We start from the raw sequence: 16,807 nt of genomic DNA, 5'->3' as shown, positions 1-16,807 counted from the left end.
AGTTTAGATGGCTTTGTTGCTTAACCCACCTCTCAACATCAGTGAAGTGTGGAAAAGTTGTAGTGAAGTTGTTTCATCATCAGACCTATAAATTTAGTCGGTGGTGAATCTTACTTTAGTCAGTGAACACTATTGTTTATGTTCCAGCTATAATTGTTGCTGCATGAAAGTCAAACACCCTTCACTAGGCAATGAGTGAGTGACTTAATGTATCCACAGACCAGCCTGGTGAGTGCCGTGGTGTGGGGTGTAGTGTGGGGGGTGAGGCACATGGGAGCAGCAGGGGTGGAAGCCGGCGTCAACGTGGCAGCCGTGCACCTGCAGGCCCTGTGTGGCTCTCTGGCAGTGCCTCACAGAGAGCCCGGCCTGGCTCTGGCCACCGCGGCGCTGGTGGAGGCGCTGGCACCACACGCAGCACTGTGGATTGTGCTGCACCAGGCCTCCTACACCCAGCTGACGGCCGCCGCCACCCGCTGCATCCACACCACCAAACACCTGCTCTGCCAGCCCAGGGTGAGTCACGTGTGTGTCTGTCTTGTTTCATCGCATTCTTAACCAGCTGATGCATTGGTCAAGGCAATTTGTGATGCTACTATTTATGGAGGATTGGAAATTATAACAAACCTAATGAATGGTAAACAAATATTAATGAGAAAATTTATTTGGAACAGTTTGTTCAAAGGGACCTGGGAGGGGATGGTGGCAAGAAGGGAGGTGTTCCAGCCTCCTCCCTCACAGCCTCCACCACTGCTGCCGCCACTACCCTGTCAACAGTCACTGACGCTGCTGCCTCTATCACCACAGCAACAACAGCTGTCCTTAACAAGATACTGCAAGTAGGTGGTATTCTATTCTTAAGCAGAGGTATTTCTACAGTAACAAACATGATAAAAATTGACCCTTACACAAAGTAAAAAATGTGTTTCTGTAAGCATTGTGTTTGCCTGGAGGTGGATGGTGTCTGCACAGTGTGTGTCCATAGGTGTTGTGTGCCTGCCTTAGTGCCATCCAGAGCCTGGGACCTGACCTGACTGACCTGCTGTGTGGGCCAGGGATTGATGTCGGTGCCTGGACACTTTTCTTCCACCCTTCATTCCGCCCAGTGTCTGCTCATGACCCCGTGGCCCAGCCCAGCCTGGCTTCCCTCACTGCTGTACTGGAGCTCTATGACAGCCATGCGTCCAAAGTAATTCATTTACTCTTTAGGGGGACAGTCTTGTGCCTTACTTCTACAGGGAGCCTTTTGACATCCCAGCTCAGTCTTGCTTTCCTCATCGTTATGCTTTAGTGTTAAAACAGCCATGCATCCAAAGTTAGCTGTTTATATTGGAAATTTGTTAGTCTTCCTTCCTTCCATAGGTAATACAGTTTGTTACTCCCTCAGTGGTTAGTTGCCGAGTTACTTACCTTCTTGCCTTTGTTGGTATGTTTCCTCTGTTCACTGCCACTGTTAGAGGCTCTTTGTGTATCCTGCCATGGCTGTGCCTCACCCCATCCTAACTCACAGGAGAGCCGAGGAGTGTCTCCGTGTCGTAGTGGTGCCCCGGAGGTGGGGCTCAGTCTGCAGGTGTTGGCCCTGTGTGCTGAGAAGGCCCTGCTGCTGCTGCTCACTCAGGCCACGCTGGCACTCATGAGCCCAGACACTGCCCCTCGAGATGCACAGCGTATAAGGCAGAACATGGCTGACGACATGGTGGGTTCTTTACTGAGTAGTTCTTGCTTGCTTCAACAGGTTTATTTTGCAGCAGTGATAATTGTACTGGTGAGTGAGAACCAACAACACCAACCCAAAGATTGTTTTCATCCTGGGTGCCTGCAGCACCTACTAGTATCTAAGTCCATTCACTTAAGCTGGATCCCTAGCTCCTAGCCAAGTAAGGGTGCTGTTAATTGGCTGTTGCAGGATTTATGTGGTTAGTCATCTTTATGCTGAAGCTTGGGAGATGTTTTTGACTGTAATCCTGATTCCACCCCAATGGTCAACCTGGCCAAGCCTCCACTCAGCTGCCCTTAGCATTCCAAGCCCTTCCAAGGATCTATCAACTCGCCCCAGCCATGAGTTACATGGGCTTGGTCTCCTCAACTCATAGGTATCTCGTACGAAATCAACCCTACAAGCAGGATCAACGTCCAGGAAGTGTGCCACATGCCCATACAGCCAGAGTTGGCGTTCATGGACTTAGCTGGTAACAAGCCTCAATTCAGTTTCATGGAGCAGTCACTGGTTCGAGACAGTCATTCCACTGATGCCCCATGATCCAGCGAAAGGCCCTTGATACCAAAGGCATTGTTACATCTCTCCAAATCACTCTTCACTGTCCATGACTCAAAGCCATACAGCAAGACAGGGAGCACAAGTGACCTAAATTTGAATCTTTGTCTGCCTGCATAGAATGGCCTGGTCCATGGTGTTATGGACTCACTCAGCAAGAGTATGTGGTGTTATCGATATCTGTGCAGGCAGATAAAGATTTTAATCTTTTAAGTCACTTGTGCTCCTTGTCTTACTATACAAATGTGAGACTGAGACACTGACTAGGAGAGGCATCTTAATGCCTTTGGTACAAAGTGCCTTCACAGAATCATGAGGTATTGCTGGGATGACTTCATGTCAAACCAGCAACTACTTGATGAAACTAAATCAAGGCCTGTTGCCAGCTTAGTCCATAAACACCAACTCCGGCTATATGGGCACGTGGCACGCTCCCTGGACGTCGATCCTGCTCAGTGTTGTTTTTGTACAAGACAACCCTGAGTGGAGGAGACCAAGGGGATGCCCACAACACTCATGGCTGGGACAAGTTGATAGGGCTTTGAGGTGGATAGGAGAGCTGCATGGGGGTCTGCTCAGGGGACCATCAGGAGTGGAGGCAGCAAATGCAGTATGTATCCTCCCAGTCAGTCAGTCTCTCTCTCTCTCTCTCTCTCTCTCTCTCTCTCAGGGCCCACAGGATGTCACCCCACAGACACATACCCTCCAGACACAAATATAGATTCTCTCTCATGCACAAACAGACAGTTAAAGGCAAATATGATCATTATTTTGGGAAAACTGGCATGTTTGGTTTGCCTGATATATGAGGCGTCTAGACCTCAAGGGGCGAACACACCAGCATGGCGGATTTTGAGTTTTTGCCGGTTTCCGGTAGATGGAAGCATTGTGCAACCCTCTATGAAAATGGGAACTCAGTCTCTATGGCCCAGTAGAAGGGTGGTGAGAGTAGCGTGTTTTTGCCTATCTGCAGAGTGTATGAAGTGAAGAGCACTAGTAAAACATTCATAAAACACCTAAATATGGAAATTTTACTTTGAAAATTAAACTGGCTGTTAGTCACATCATGTTCTTTTAATTTTCCGAGTTTAATAAAAAAACACCTTTACATGTCTGTTTGTGTTTTTTTAATAATTAACACTTTCACACAAACACTGATTCCATTGAATTTGTCAAACTGAAAACTTTCTATTGATATTTGATGATATGGCTATGTGTGTTTTTCATTATGTTTTTGCTATGCTTGACTTTGAAGGCCTGTAGCTCAAAACTACTTTGTGATGTGAGGCAAAAATGAGAGCTGCAGCCACATGATTATTAATTTTCATACATGGAATGGTTGACACCGCAAAGTGCTGCATATCTATTACGCCCAAGTATGTACTAAATGTAACGTATACAGTCTATCCCAGCAGTCCCAATATAACTTATTTTCAAATCATTACAGAACTCGTTCTTCCACCATGCACTGGGGCGGCGGCCGCCAGCCTCCCCACTGCCCATAGCCATGGCAGGGGTGTCTGGCGCCAGCAGTCACACACACATCAACTTGGACTACCTGCGGCTGACCCAGCAGTTGGTGGCCAGGTTATGCGTCACTAAGTGATAATGGGCGGGGCACAGGCCACACAGGACCTGTGCCATTACAAGAAAACTTTTACCAGTGCCAAGCTGAGTGGATGTGCCTGCAGACACCACCCTCCCAGCACACCAAGTGACCTCCCTACTCAGTACAGTACAGGACTTGCTGCGTCACGACCTCAGCACCGAGTGTCTGTGTCATGGCCAGCAAGTCCCTCCTTTACTGCCACGCCCAACCTCTGGTGCCCAAGACTACAATTTTCTATGTTCACTACTTTTGTGCATAAGTCTTTGTATGTTCCTACATGTGTGACAGCATCTTTCATGTTAAGTTAAACTGTGCACCAGCAGAAGCGGTGGATGAAAAAACAAAAACACTGCCACTACATGTCTGGTACATCAGATCAGACATCCTAGCGAGATTGTATAAAATGTTCTAATAAAAACATTACTTGTTGTTACTGAATTTTAATTGGCTTCCAGTACAAAGATTTAATTACATCTTTAACAAGGAGACACCACCATTCAACAAACAAGAAGAGTATGGTAATCTTATCAAGTAAATCATTCATGGAAGCAGGCCAATGTGAATCTCTTGAGAGAGTCAGTTCACTGCCAGAATCACCTACTGAACAGAGGTCACACATGGTGGTACTGACAAATTAATGTATTAAAGTGTTTCATGAAGTGTACAACTGTGGGTCCAGATGGCTGTTGCATCAGTAATCTTGTGCTTCGTTAATTAACAGTGAGCAAGTTGCACCACACAACCATTCCCTTGAACTAACGCCCATCAACTCTACTACACCTCTAACCTTCTACATGTGTGGGCTACAGGATGGTTAGTTAGACCTTGACGCCTCTACACAGCGGAGACACTAAGGTGACTCGAGATCATGAGTCACAACCATGCAAAAGTTAAAATCTGAAGTAATAAATTAGGAATTTTTACAAAGATCTTAACTTTATACAATAATGAGATTAGTTAGCAGTAAAGGGATATTGTGTGCACTACTTTACCGAACATGACCTTGACTGCATAATACTGAGAAATGAGATGAGAGTTTAAGAAAAGGACTTCTAATATTGCTTTGGGACTCATGAATCAACAAGGAAGGCAAATTTTGAAACAAAGAATCTGTTAAGTACCTTTCACAAATGTAAATACATCTGACATTTTGTACAGAGCATTCCAATTACTACTCATTCAGGGAAGAAGCTACCCTAAAACTTTGAGCTGGGGCACAAAAGAATCAAATCTAGTAAAAGCAGTCTGATAATCTGTTTCAACAATAGTTAAGTTTTATACCACAGCTCAAAAGAAAAAAACTGTATACTTCCCTGATCTGAATATTGTATGGAACATTGTCTAATGACCAAACACACCTTATTTGCTTCTGAGGGCAGTGACTGGTGATAATAACAACCTGGAGGGGACTGCCTGTCATGGTGAGCTGCCGCCGCTGCTCCTAACTACTCCTGCCCGACAACAACAAACGGACAGACAGCAACCGAAGATGATGATTGTGTCTAAACCAGGACCAAAGACTACACTATTACACAGAGTTTAGTACCAACACCCTTAACCAGAAGCCCCGTCAACGCCAAGGCCTCCTGTGCTGAAAGCGATTACTAGCCACGTGAATATTGAACAAACTCATCACCATTTTATACAGATCTTAAGGTACTACTGATATTTACAGAGACTCCTTTAAAATTAGAAATGAGGGACACCAATACATCCAAGAACCGGTACCACTTAGCTTCAGCATAGGAGGAATTAGGATTATAACAGTACACACGCACACATACACATACACTAGGTAAATACACTTACATTCACACACACACACACACACACACACACATACATAGTTATGCGACAACAACCCCTTCCTTCCACACTCCACAGCTTCATGAAGTGGAGCACCGTTAAGCCTAACTCCCCTACCCTTAGTCTTGACCCAGGATGTCGGCATACTTGCGGTGGATGATGACGGGGACGGCCGAAGTGGGCAGGACACTCTGCTCTGTGACGAGGACAGTGACGAGGCCGGCCGGTGTGACGTCGTACACCAGACGCACAACATTAAGGTTCTGTGTCTCCCGCCAGTCGGCCAAGACGCCACAGTGCTCTTGTGACGCACAGGACACCACACTGTCTGCATCACCTGTAAGATGAAAGAAAATATAAATAAACAGACTATTTTAATTTGATTTTGACTCCCTAATATCATGCCTGCTGAATCTATGGAGACTTTACATTAATACAATACAATATTCAAGGGTAATTGGAGGTATTTTTTTATTGGAGTCGAGAATTGAAACTGCTGGCAAAGAAGGAAAACAAAGGGAGAGAATGAGAAAAAAAAAAGAGAAGGGATTGAGATGAGAAAATGAAAGTAGAAGAGAGGCAAAAATAAGGGAAGGGAGACTCACTCACCAAGTTCATTCACCACCAGGGAGTCAGTGAGGTCAATGTTGCAGAACTTATACGTCTGGCAGAGGACAATGAAGGGCTTGTGGTGTGTTGCGGCGGCGAGGGCCAGGCTGGCAGTCCCACACAAGGCCTGCACCGAGCCGTTCATCATGACTGCCTCTGCCTCCACCACCACCTTCGTCACCTGAGCCAAAAGGAATATTACACGTTTTTCATAATCGTCTCAACCCGGTAGCAGCGACGGGCCAAATTTGTGGCTTTACCGTGAAGCAGCGATGGCCCAAATTTGTGCCATGATATAAACCCCAAAAATAGGTGATACATAATCTAATCACAAATCCTTTGATATACATTATGAGATGGTTTGTGTGAGGGGTGATTTTTTCTAATTTTTCTCACTTGGAGGGACCATTAAGAAACATGATCCCCGCTGCTACTGGGTTAAACTCAAGTTCTAATGGTCTGTGCACTGGGAGGTAAAAAAATTCAATTAAATCTCCTCAAAAGGGAAAAAGGAAGAGAAGTAATAAAACAGGTTGTGAAGGAAGAGGACAAAGGAGGAAGATAGGCAGAGATAATGAAAAAAGGAGGAAGAGGAGGAATAATATGAGTAATACTAAGAAAATAGGTTGTGAAGGAAAACATGGGAAGATAGGATGAGAGAGCAAGCGAGAGAGAAAAGATGGATAAAACAGGAGGCAGAAGAGGAATAATAAGAGTAACACTAAGAAAAACAGGTGAAGGAAAGCAAAGGAGGAAGACAGAAAGAGTGAAAGAGAAAAGATGGATGAGAAAAGGAAGCAGAAGAAGAAGAAAAGTAAGAAAAAACAGGTTGTGAAGGAAGAGGACAAAAGAGGACAGGACAAGACACAAAAGATGGATAAGAAAAGAAAGAGGAAGAGGAATGAGAGTAATCATAAGAATCAGACCTTAGACAAGAAAACAAAGGAGGGAGAGAGGGAGAGGAATAATGAGAGTAATAATAATAAGAACCAAACCTTAGACATGATGTGCGAAAGGTCCGTGACGAGGCGGTAGTAGGTTGGGATCCCGAGCTTGTCGAGCCGCTGAACCATGGCAGCTCCTGAAGGGGGGTGAGGGTAGTCGGCCACCACCACGCTCACTTGCCCCCCCGCCTTCACCACAGCCTCCACCACATCACACACCAGGGCGGAGCTGTGGGCAGGGAAGGGGTAGTAGTGGTGGTGAGGTTATCAGGGATGGGGAAATAGGTAAGAGAGAGAAGAGTAAAGGGCAGGCACAGGTAATAGGCGTCCTTGAGAGTTATGATCGGAAGAAGTGTGAGTTTGGGGGTAAAGAATGATCTAAGACATAGTGTTATCCTTCCAACTCTATAATATACATCAATCATGAATGTAGAAGGTAGCCCAGCAATCATAAATATTAACAGTTTGGGGGTAAAGAATGATCAAGACATAGTGTTATCCTTCCAACTCTATAATATACATCAATCATGAATGGAGAAGGTAGCCCAGCAATCATAAATATTAACAGTTTGGGGGTAAAGAATGATCTAAGACATAGTGTTATCCTTCCAACTCTATAATATACATCAATCATGAATGTAGAAGGTAGCCGAGCAATCATAAATATTAACAGTATGGGGGTAAAGAATGATCTAAGACATAGTGTTATCCTTCCAACTCTATAATATACATCAATCATGAATGGAGAAGGTAGCCCAGCAATCATAAATATTAACAGTATGGGGGTAAAGAATGATCTAAGACATAGTGTTATCCTTCCAACTCTATAATATACATCAATCATGAATGTAGAAGGTAGCCCAGCAATCATAAATATTAACAGTTTGGGGGTAAAGAATGATCAAGACATAGTGTTATCCTTCCAACTCTATAATATACATCAATCATGAATGGAGAAGGTAGCCCAGCAATCATAAATATTAACAGTTTGGGGGTAAAGAATGATCTAAGACATAGTGTTATCCTTCCAACTCTATAATATACATCAATCATGAATGTAGAAGGTAGCCCGGCAATCATAAATATTAACAGTATGGGGGTAAAGAATGATCTAAGACATAGTGTTATCCTTCCAACTCTATAATATACATCAATCATGAATGGAGAAGGTAGCCCAGCAATCATAAATATTAACAGTTTGGGGGTAAAGAATGATCTAAGACATAGTGTTATCCTTCCAACTCTATAATATACATCAATCATGAATGGAGAAGGTAGCCGAGCAATCATAAATATTAACAGTTTGGGGGTAAAGAATGATCTAAGACATAGTGTTATCCTTCCAACTCTATAATATACATCAATCATGAATGGAGAAGGTAGCCCAGCAATCATAAATATTAACAGTTTGGGGGTAAAGAATGATCTAAGACATAGTGTTATCCTTCCAACTCTATAATATACATCAATCATGAATGGAGAAGGTAGCCCAGCAATCATAAATATTAACAGTTTGGGGGTAAAGAATGATCTAAGACATAGTGTTATCCTTCCAACTCTATAATATACATCAATCATGAATGGAGAAGGTAGCCCAGCAATCATAAATATTAACAGTTTGGGGGTAAAGAATGATCTAAGACATAGTGTTATCCTTCCAACTCTATAATATACATCAATCATGAATGGAGAAGGTAGCCCAGCAATCATAAATATTAACAGTTTGGGGGTAAAGAATGATCTAAGACATAGTGTTATCCTTCCAACTCTATAATATACATCAATCATGAATGTAGAAGGTAGCCCAGCAATCATAAATATTAACAGTATGGGGGTAAAGAATGATCTAAGACATAGTGTTATCCTTCCAACTCTATAATATACATCAATCATGAATGGAGAAGGTAGCCCAGCAATCATAAATATTAACAGTTTGGGGGTAAAGAATGATCTAAGACATAGTGTTATCCTTCCAACTCTATAATATACATCAATCATGAATGTAGAAGGTAGCCCAGCAATCATAAATATTAACAGTATGGGGGTAAAGAATGATCTAAGACATAGTGTTATCCTTCCAACTCTATAATATACATCAATCATGAATGGAGAAGGTAGCCCGGCGATCGTAAATATTATCAGTGGAAATGAGTTATATAAGAGGACCATGTGGAGTGTCAAGATGGGATGGAGAGAGTAGTGAGGATTGGGAGCAGGGAGAGTTGAAGATGCTTTTGCTGTAGCCACCTCCTGGAGTGAAGTTGGAGGGGTGTTGGATAGATATGAAGATACGGATAAATATAAAGTATTCAACCAAAAATTATCTAGTCGTGCAGGCGTGTCTCATATAGCACAAGCAGCAAACTAATATTAACCCGGTAGCAGTGACGGGCCAAATTTGTGGCTTTACCGTGTAGTAGCGACGGGCCAAATTTGTGGCTTTACCGTGTAGTAGCGACGGGCCAAATTTGTGGCTTTACCATGTAGTAGTGACGGGCCAAATTTGTGGCTTTACCATGTAGCAGTGACGGGCCAAATTTGTGCCATGATATAAACCCCAAAAAATAGATGATACATAAACTGATCACAAATGCTTTGATATATATTATGAAATGGTTTGTGTGAATAATGATTTTTTCTCATTTTTCTCGCTTAGAGGGACCAATAAGAAACATGATCCCCACTGCTACCAGGTTAATAAAACTCTATTCAAGACGAAGCTAGATAAAAAAAATCAAATAGTTTCTCACAATTTATGCATAAGAAAAAGCACAAATTAAAATACTGCAAGCTTGTGAACTGACCAAATTCTTATACTACTGAGGACCACACTTAGGCAAGAGCAGCAAGTCCCTTTTTCTGCCCTACATCATGGAATCCCCAGCCCCTGAAAAGCAACAGAAGCAGTCATCCACTCACTATCCAAAGGTGAGGAGCACATCGTCGTGGATGAGCGAGGTGGCGTGCGTGGCAATGGTGCTGCTGGCGAGGATGATGTTCTCCTCCACAAACTCATTAATGGCGCCACGCAGCTCATCCTTGGCCTGGGCTTCTGGTGTGGCCGGGTCAATGCTGTTGATCTTGTGCTTCACTGACCTGTAAGTAAAGAGGAAGTGACATGAGGATTAAAGCTCCTAATCTTCCCTATCAGTTTTTTTCTTCAATCTCCAAACTACTTCATCTGGATAGCATTTCCCACTCCAATGCCACCACACACCTTATAGCATTATCCATGGCAATAGCATGGGGTCGACAGGCAGCCAGGAAGTCCACGTTGGGCTTGAGCTTGTCAGCCATGTCACGGGAGAGGTCACAGGCCTCGGGGGTGCGATAATCACTGATGAACCGCTTCAGGGCCGAGAGCACAGAGATGACGCGTCCAGTGGCCCCTTCTATCACACCATACTGAGCCAGGGAGGAAGAGACAAGCACACACACAAGCAATGATAATGGACATCAGTCTTTTAAGTAAGAATTCTCCTCTTAGTGCATATTCCTTGCACAACATATATCAAAATCAAATGCTGTGTGGGAATGAGTCCTAACATACAACATAAACATTACACAACATTCTCCTCACCTTCATCTTCAGGCCAACAGAGAGGACAGCCGGGTGTATGGAGTCGCTGTTGACAAGGTGTTCGGGTGGGCTGGGGGAGTATGGGGGGAGGTGGCCCAGCAGAGGCACCCTTCTCTCACCCCCAGGCCTGCCACTCGCCCTCTTCGTCCTCTTCCTGGTCGTTCCCTCCCCTGCTACTTTCACCTTCCCTGCTGTCTTGGGTTTCTCTGCTGCCTGCTTCTCCTTGGCCTTCTTCTCCTCATCCTGCTGAGCCTTGGCCGCCAGCTTGGCCTGCCGCTGGGCCTCCTGCTTCTCCCGGCGTTCCTTCCGCAGGTCTGCCTTGGACTTGGCTGCTGCTGCATCCTGTCCCTGCTGGCTGGAAGACTCACCACTGGGCCCTGCAGCTGCCACAGGGACACTATTGGCTACTGCTGCTGCTGCTCCTACTTTTACTGGAGTTTTGGGTATTGCTCCAGCTGATGGTGTTGGTGTTGCATTGTTTTGTTGTGCTGGCTGGCTGCTGTTTGCCGAGTCCATGTCATTCTCCTTCCCTGGGGCTTTCTTCCTTGCTTTCTTTGCCTCCTTCCGTGCCTTCCTCTCCTGCTCCAGCTCCTCCTTGCTCAGTTCTTTCCTGCCATCTGTGGCATGGCTGGGCGAGGTCAGCACACCACTAGTGGAGGGAACAGCAGTGGCAGCACCAGCACCAGCAGCATTTTGTAGAGGCTGTTGAGGGCCTGCTGCTGCTGGCCCTTTGCCCTTAACTTGCTGCCGGGGTGTTGCATTCACCTCGTTGCTGCCGTGCTGCATGATGATGTTCTCCAGCAGGTGGCAGAGGTTGTCCAGCTTGTTCTCATTCTGAGGCATGGCTTCAGCAGTGCCGTTTGCTTGCGTCTCTGTTGCTGCTGCTCCTGCACCTCCCTTACCCCGGCCTCCCCTCCTCTTCTTCCCTGTGAAGGCAGGTGAACCAGGCAGTGTGCTTGGCCGAGGTTCCTCTGACAGCGATGTGTGTCTTGGGCCGGTTGACGCCGTCCTCCTCTTGGAACGCTTCCGCCCACGCCGCTTGGGTGTGTCCTGCAAGGCAAGGGTGGTGGGGGTCAGATACTCAGATCAAGACATTTATACCTTTTTTAGGGATACAGAAAGATCTCCATTTTGATAATTAACTGATACTATAAAATGTGTTATCAAATCATGATATTCATTTTGGTTCTGAACCAAAGCCATTCCTTGTTTATTGTTAGTGAAAAAAATTCAAAATTAAGTCCTTTTATTCTGTGATTCTTTATAAGAAAATACAAAGCATTAAATTAGCAAAAAAAAATTTGAGATTAGGGCTTAGCACAAGACTGAATAAACATGACATTATCAATTCTACATACTTAAATATTTTCTATTTAAGAAGACAGGTTTGCTGTGTAATCATAAGCTGCTCCATGCAACACAGAGGCAAGTCAAATGAAAACAAAAAAGACAACAAGTATAGTAAAATCAACACAATAACATGAGAAGTAACACCAACAAGAGTGCAACAGGAGGAGGAAGGAGTCCCCCCTACCCATGACTGACTCAGGGCGCAAGAAGTGTGGCTGACGATTGGCTGCATCAGCAGCCACACTGCTCTGATTTATGCGCGTGTGTAATCTACTAACTCGTATCTTCTTGGGCTGAGCTACAATTTCATGTCTCCTGGATCTGAAGACCTTGGGTTTTTACCCTCGAGTTACTCCCCCATAGCAGTACCAAACCACTACCCCGAGGTCAGGGCAACCCACAACTGATACACAGTTCCTGTTCACTGCTGGGTGAACAAAGACACACGTGTAAGGAGGCTGCCCATTCATCTCCACTCCACCCAGGAATTAAACTCTTAATTGTGATATACAAGACATAAATTACGCTCCAGACAGGATATATTTTTAGTGCCATTTGTATGTGTGTCTGTTAACAGAACTATGCAAAAACAACCTGCCTAATTTCCATAAGACTTAGTAGAAAGTATATCATGAGCCAGGAAGGAACACATTCACTTTTGAGAAACATCCAATAAAGCAGATTGATTAATAGGGAATGAATGTTAAAAACTAAATGATTGAATGGCAGGGCAGCCATATGGAAAAGGCAGAGTGCTTTGTGAACAAATCATGAGTGCTTGTAGAAGGAGATAAAAGGACTGTGAGGTGGCCCGACCTAGACCATGAGATATGCCGCTACCCAGGGGGAGGCATGGCACCTTTCCAATAAAATGCAATGAAAAATACTTTGAAAATGCAAGAAAAACTGCAAGCCCAATTTTCACTAAAACTTGGAAGAAAGGTGTGCAATGGGCCAAGGAAGAACTCTGAAATTTTGGAGCAAATCCAATTATTGTCCATGGCGGAGGTCTGTGATCTCCAAGTGCTCTTCTTTTCCAGAGCAAAGATGACCTAACCATGAATAATCACATGCAAAATAGAATTAAACCCCTGCTACCCTGGACAAAGAGAGAAAGAGAGGGCAAGGAGAAGGAGGCAAGTTGCTTGGCTAAACAATAACGAACACACTGGTTCGCTTACACAACGAAACAATATAACATAAATAACAATAAATAAATATACTCAAGATTCATGCAAACCTAAATATTAAGGGAAATGCGGCTTCATCCTGGGGTAAGCACATGGACTAAAGCTGTTATACATAAGCTATAAATAAATATCTAATGCTAAACTCTATTAATATTCAGAACTCCTTACAACTAACAAAAATTTGGAAAAAAATTTATTGATTTTATTTTATTAATCTATTTATTTTTTATGTCTCGCCTATGGTGCCGATAGGCTTTCTTGGTGGGTTTGGCGGTCAGCCCCTGGCCATTATGGTGAAGGCAAGTGTTTATAGTGGCTCCACCTTGCTTAGCTCATGCTTCCCTCCAGAGCTCATCTTTGATCCTTTTTTAAGAGTGAATTTAGTGTCCAGGCTGACAGATGGTCTTCAGGACAGCATGTGGGTAGTCTTGGGCCACTCGGCGATGAGTGAGAATTTGCCAGTTTGTTTGTAGCAGTGGGCAGGACATGAACCTGCATCCTCCTGAATGCCGCGCCCACACACTGACCACTCAGTCACCACCTCCCTGCACTGATGACCGAATTAAAATAACACTACTAAGCCCAAAGTAAGATCCCAGCAACAATGATGATGCATCTGCAGTGACAGATGAGACAGTGTCATGGTGATAGACATCCCTGGAGACAGGACCTCCACACCCTGACAGGAACACTGCAGCACCATCCAACAGACAAGTCAAAAACATACAGTCCAGAAACTCATAATGATTATTAGCCACAAGATTAACATATCACGTGACTGATGATGGTTATCAGACTGCTATGTTCCCAAGACACACAAAGTTTAATAATTCACGAGACACCCACAAAGCAATCATGGCTGACAGGTTTTACACCTCTTTGATGGGCAAAAATTTATCAAGTCAAAATATATACACTGAATCTGATTATTTGGGGTAAATCCATTCACTTGACCCCCATTTGCAAACAGATTTCGGTATAAGGGCACAACTGAGGTAGTGCAAAGGTGGGAGAGAGTCCCAGGTTTAAGGAATCAAAGAAGGTACTACTGCAAGGCTCAATCAAGACTCTGTAAGCTTGAGGGTAAGGATGCAGGAATACACATAGAGGCTGAGTGGTCACAGACACCTGGCTCTTCATACTTACTGGGGGAGCCATGCTGTGCGTGTTCTGTGCTCAGACACAGCTGCCGGCAAAAGAACGGTGCTGTTACTAGACTCAAGTGTGCAGCAGGAAGGAAAAATAAGATCATGTGAGTTCATCCTTCCAAGTTTAAGTCACCCATTATAATGAAAACCAACAACTTACAAAAAGAGAAAACTGACAGTTGAAAACATTATTAACTAAGAGTAAATAGAATTAGTAAAGAATATGAAAGATGAAAAGATAAATCCCCATAATACCATTAACAAGATATATACATGTACCTATATGTATGATACCTTGTAAAAAATGCATTCTCTTTGGTCTAAATTACTGCCCAATTTTATGTAAATATATCAACAAAGTGTTATTAAAACCAAATTATCTATCACACCAACAGTTCTTTTACTACCCACCTCCACTGCTTTCACAGATACACTGTAAAGTTTGGCAAACAGGGTTAGTAGAATAATCAGCCATATGACATTTCATACAGACACTCCGTCCAACACTCAGACATGAAGGTGACTCCATTCTAGCCACAGGCTTTTTTTTTTTTTAACAGCAGTTGGTCACTTGTCAAACTTTTATGTCACATTTGCAAAATACTAAAATTACAAAGTTAAAATACTTCTTCCCTGATGTCTGTCATGCACAACTTAAAGATATTTTTTGTGTGTTTAAGTGTAATAAAAAATATAGAGAAGTCATTTCATGCAACTTTACTACATTTAAAGGTCTTTCAAACATTAGATATCAAAAAGTTACTTCCCACCGATAAACTTCCAGTCACACTCACCACACACCAGCCCACACACAATACACACCCCATTTCAGCTTCACTGCACAAAACACAGCAGTGGTACAATTTACCAGTCTCCAGGAGAAACTATTTGACTATAATACTTTGAGAATAAAAAAATTTTTTTTACTTAACCCAGCAGCTTCGGCAGACCCCGTTTGGGGCTTGGCTCACAACCCCTAATTTGAGTTAATTATAGGCGGTGGGGGCATAGAGCAACCCACCATGCATGCCCTGGGTCATTGTGGTGGGTGAGTGATCTTGAGGTGACCTTATTTGTCATAGGTGGTGCTGTAAGGTCATGGCAGACTGAATTAGCTATCCATACAGTAATCACTTGTCAAAGTCTCTAAAGTAGACAACAAGCGACTTTCGGCTAGATGCCATGCGTCACGAGACTGTTTATTTTGTAACAAACACCACCCAAATATATGGAGTCTGAGTAAATGTAAATATTTTTAACGGCTTTATGGTTATGAGAGGAGCACTCTGATATACGTTCCATGCTCTTTTCTTAGTGTCAAAATTCAGTGTCATGTTGACGTTTTTCGGCCACTTCTCGGCTTTCCCATAGCCGAAGCCCACGGGTTAATGGGAATAACTATTTTTATTTTCATTACCACTGCCCCCTCTTGCCATAAGCAAATAAATACAGATCAAATCAAAGCTGACAGTAATTCTAGACAATGGGTAAAGGTAAAACTGGGATCATACACTATAGTGTACATTGTGGCAGTGCTCATCTGTGACCTCTGCCCTTGAGCCTGTTGTAGTAAAGTAGCTACCCTAAACCACAGGGTGAGTGTAACATCTGGGTCAGCACAGTTTACCTTCCTCAAGTACCCTTTTATCAACCGGCCTGAAAAGGAGGAAGAATGGCTGGGTGGGACAAGTGCCCAGGCTGGGACTGAACCCAGGCATGTGCTAGCTAGATTGAAGCATGAATTATCAAGTAAACACAATCGACCTTGTATAAAAAAACAGCCTAAGTCACAAGTTGCATATTTACCAATACATGTTAATCGAATATGTTACCTAAAGAGGTTGTGTGTGCCAAAATAAATATTCCCATTTTTAAACAAAAATATTAGAATAGTTTCACGAGACGGGGCACTACGAGCTTGACCCAATCCTATAAATACACAATACGGTAAGAATCCATTAAAAACAGCCTGTTGTCGCCCCGCACCAGGCCACACCAGGACCTTCCTATACACTCACCACACAAGTCCTGGCGGCGGGGACCACAGCGGTGAGGGTCGGGGTTACCTCCTGCAGAAGGGACGGCTCGGGGGGCGCCTCCTCTCCCCTTCCCTCCCTGCGGCGGGCACGGACGCACACTAGCAAGGCCTCACGCCCTCCTGCCGGGCCTCACACTGCCGCCTGAGCCTCGCGATGGCCCCTTCAGCACGCCGTCTGTCCGCCAGCCGCCCCTGCAGCATGGGTTGGTCACAATGTCGACTGTGTTTACCTCAGGGACCGCGGGCTCACACAATCATTAC

The 16,807-nt window shown here is 44.0% G+C and overlaps 2 protein-coding genes across 3 annotated transcripts in view; one reads left to right on the top strand and one right to left on the bottom strand.

Moving 5' to 3' along the window:
* Positions 1-4,310, top strand: part of LOC127007981 (nucleoporin NUP188-like) — a 24,374-nt gene extending 20,064 nt beyond the window's left edge. Inside the window, exons 24-28 of the mRNA XM_050879526.1 lie at positions 220-513; positions 672-836; positions 983-1,186; positions 1,508-1,693; positions 3,720-4,310. Coding sequence (XP_050735483.1) covers positions 220-513; positions 672-836; positions 983-1,186; positions 1,508-1,693; positions 3,720-3,878 — 1,008 coding nt within the window. The 3' untranslated portion in view covers positions 3,879-4,310. The remainder of the gene's footprint in view (positions 1-219; positions 514-671; positions 837-982; positions 1,187-1,507; positions 1,694-3,719) is intronic.
* On the bottom strand, positions 4,306-16,807 carry LOC127007751 (translation initiation factor eIF-2B subunit delta-like). Of its 2 annotated transcripts, XM_050879018.1 has the most exons (8): positions 16,527-16,807; positions 14,507-14,546; positions 10,821-11,870; positions 10,458-10,645; positions 10,160-10,336; positions 7,292-7,469; positions 6,297-6,477; positions 4,306-6,024 (listed from the first exon to the last, which is right to left on the bottom strand). In XM_050879018.1, exons 2-8 carry the CDS (start codon positions 14,516-14,518, stop codon positions 5,807-5,809), a joined length of 2,004 nt encoding a protein of 667 aa, XP_050734975.1. In that variant the 5' UTR covers positions 14,519-14,546; positions 16,527-16,807; the 3' UTR covers positions 4,306-5,806. The 2 variants fall into 2 exon arrangements, with proteins under 2 accessions (XP_050734975.1, XP_050734976.1); XM_050879019.1 differs by lacking the exon at positions 14,507-14,546 and having other exon boundaries at positions 16,527-16,670.

Source organism: Eriocheir sinensis, chromosome 36 (assembly GCF_024679095.1).
Source record: "Eriocheir sinensis breed Jianghai 21 chromosome 36, ASM2467909v1, whole genome shotgun sequence".
Taxonomy (NCBI): Eukaryota; Metazoa; Arthropoda; class Malacostraca; order Decapoda; family Varunidae; genus Eriocheir; species Eriocheir sinensis.
The sequence above is the reverse complement of the archived record's forward strand: the minus strand, read 5'-3'. Positions and strand labels throughout refer to the sequence as shown.

What these genes read in the sequence shown, in the direction of transcription:
- LOC127007751 (XM_050879018.1), bottom strand. An exon ending in GTGCTCCTCACCTTTGGATA is followed by an intron (nt 7,470 to 10,159) that starts GTGAGTGGATGA and finishes CCCTGCCCACAG; the next exon opens with CTCCGCCCTGGTGTGTGATG. An exon ending in TTTCGCACATCATGTCTAAG is followed by an intron (nt 6,478 to 7,291) that starts GTTTGGTTCTTA and finishes CTTTTGGCTCAG; the next exon opens with GTGACGAAGGTGGTGGTGGA.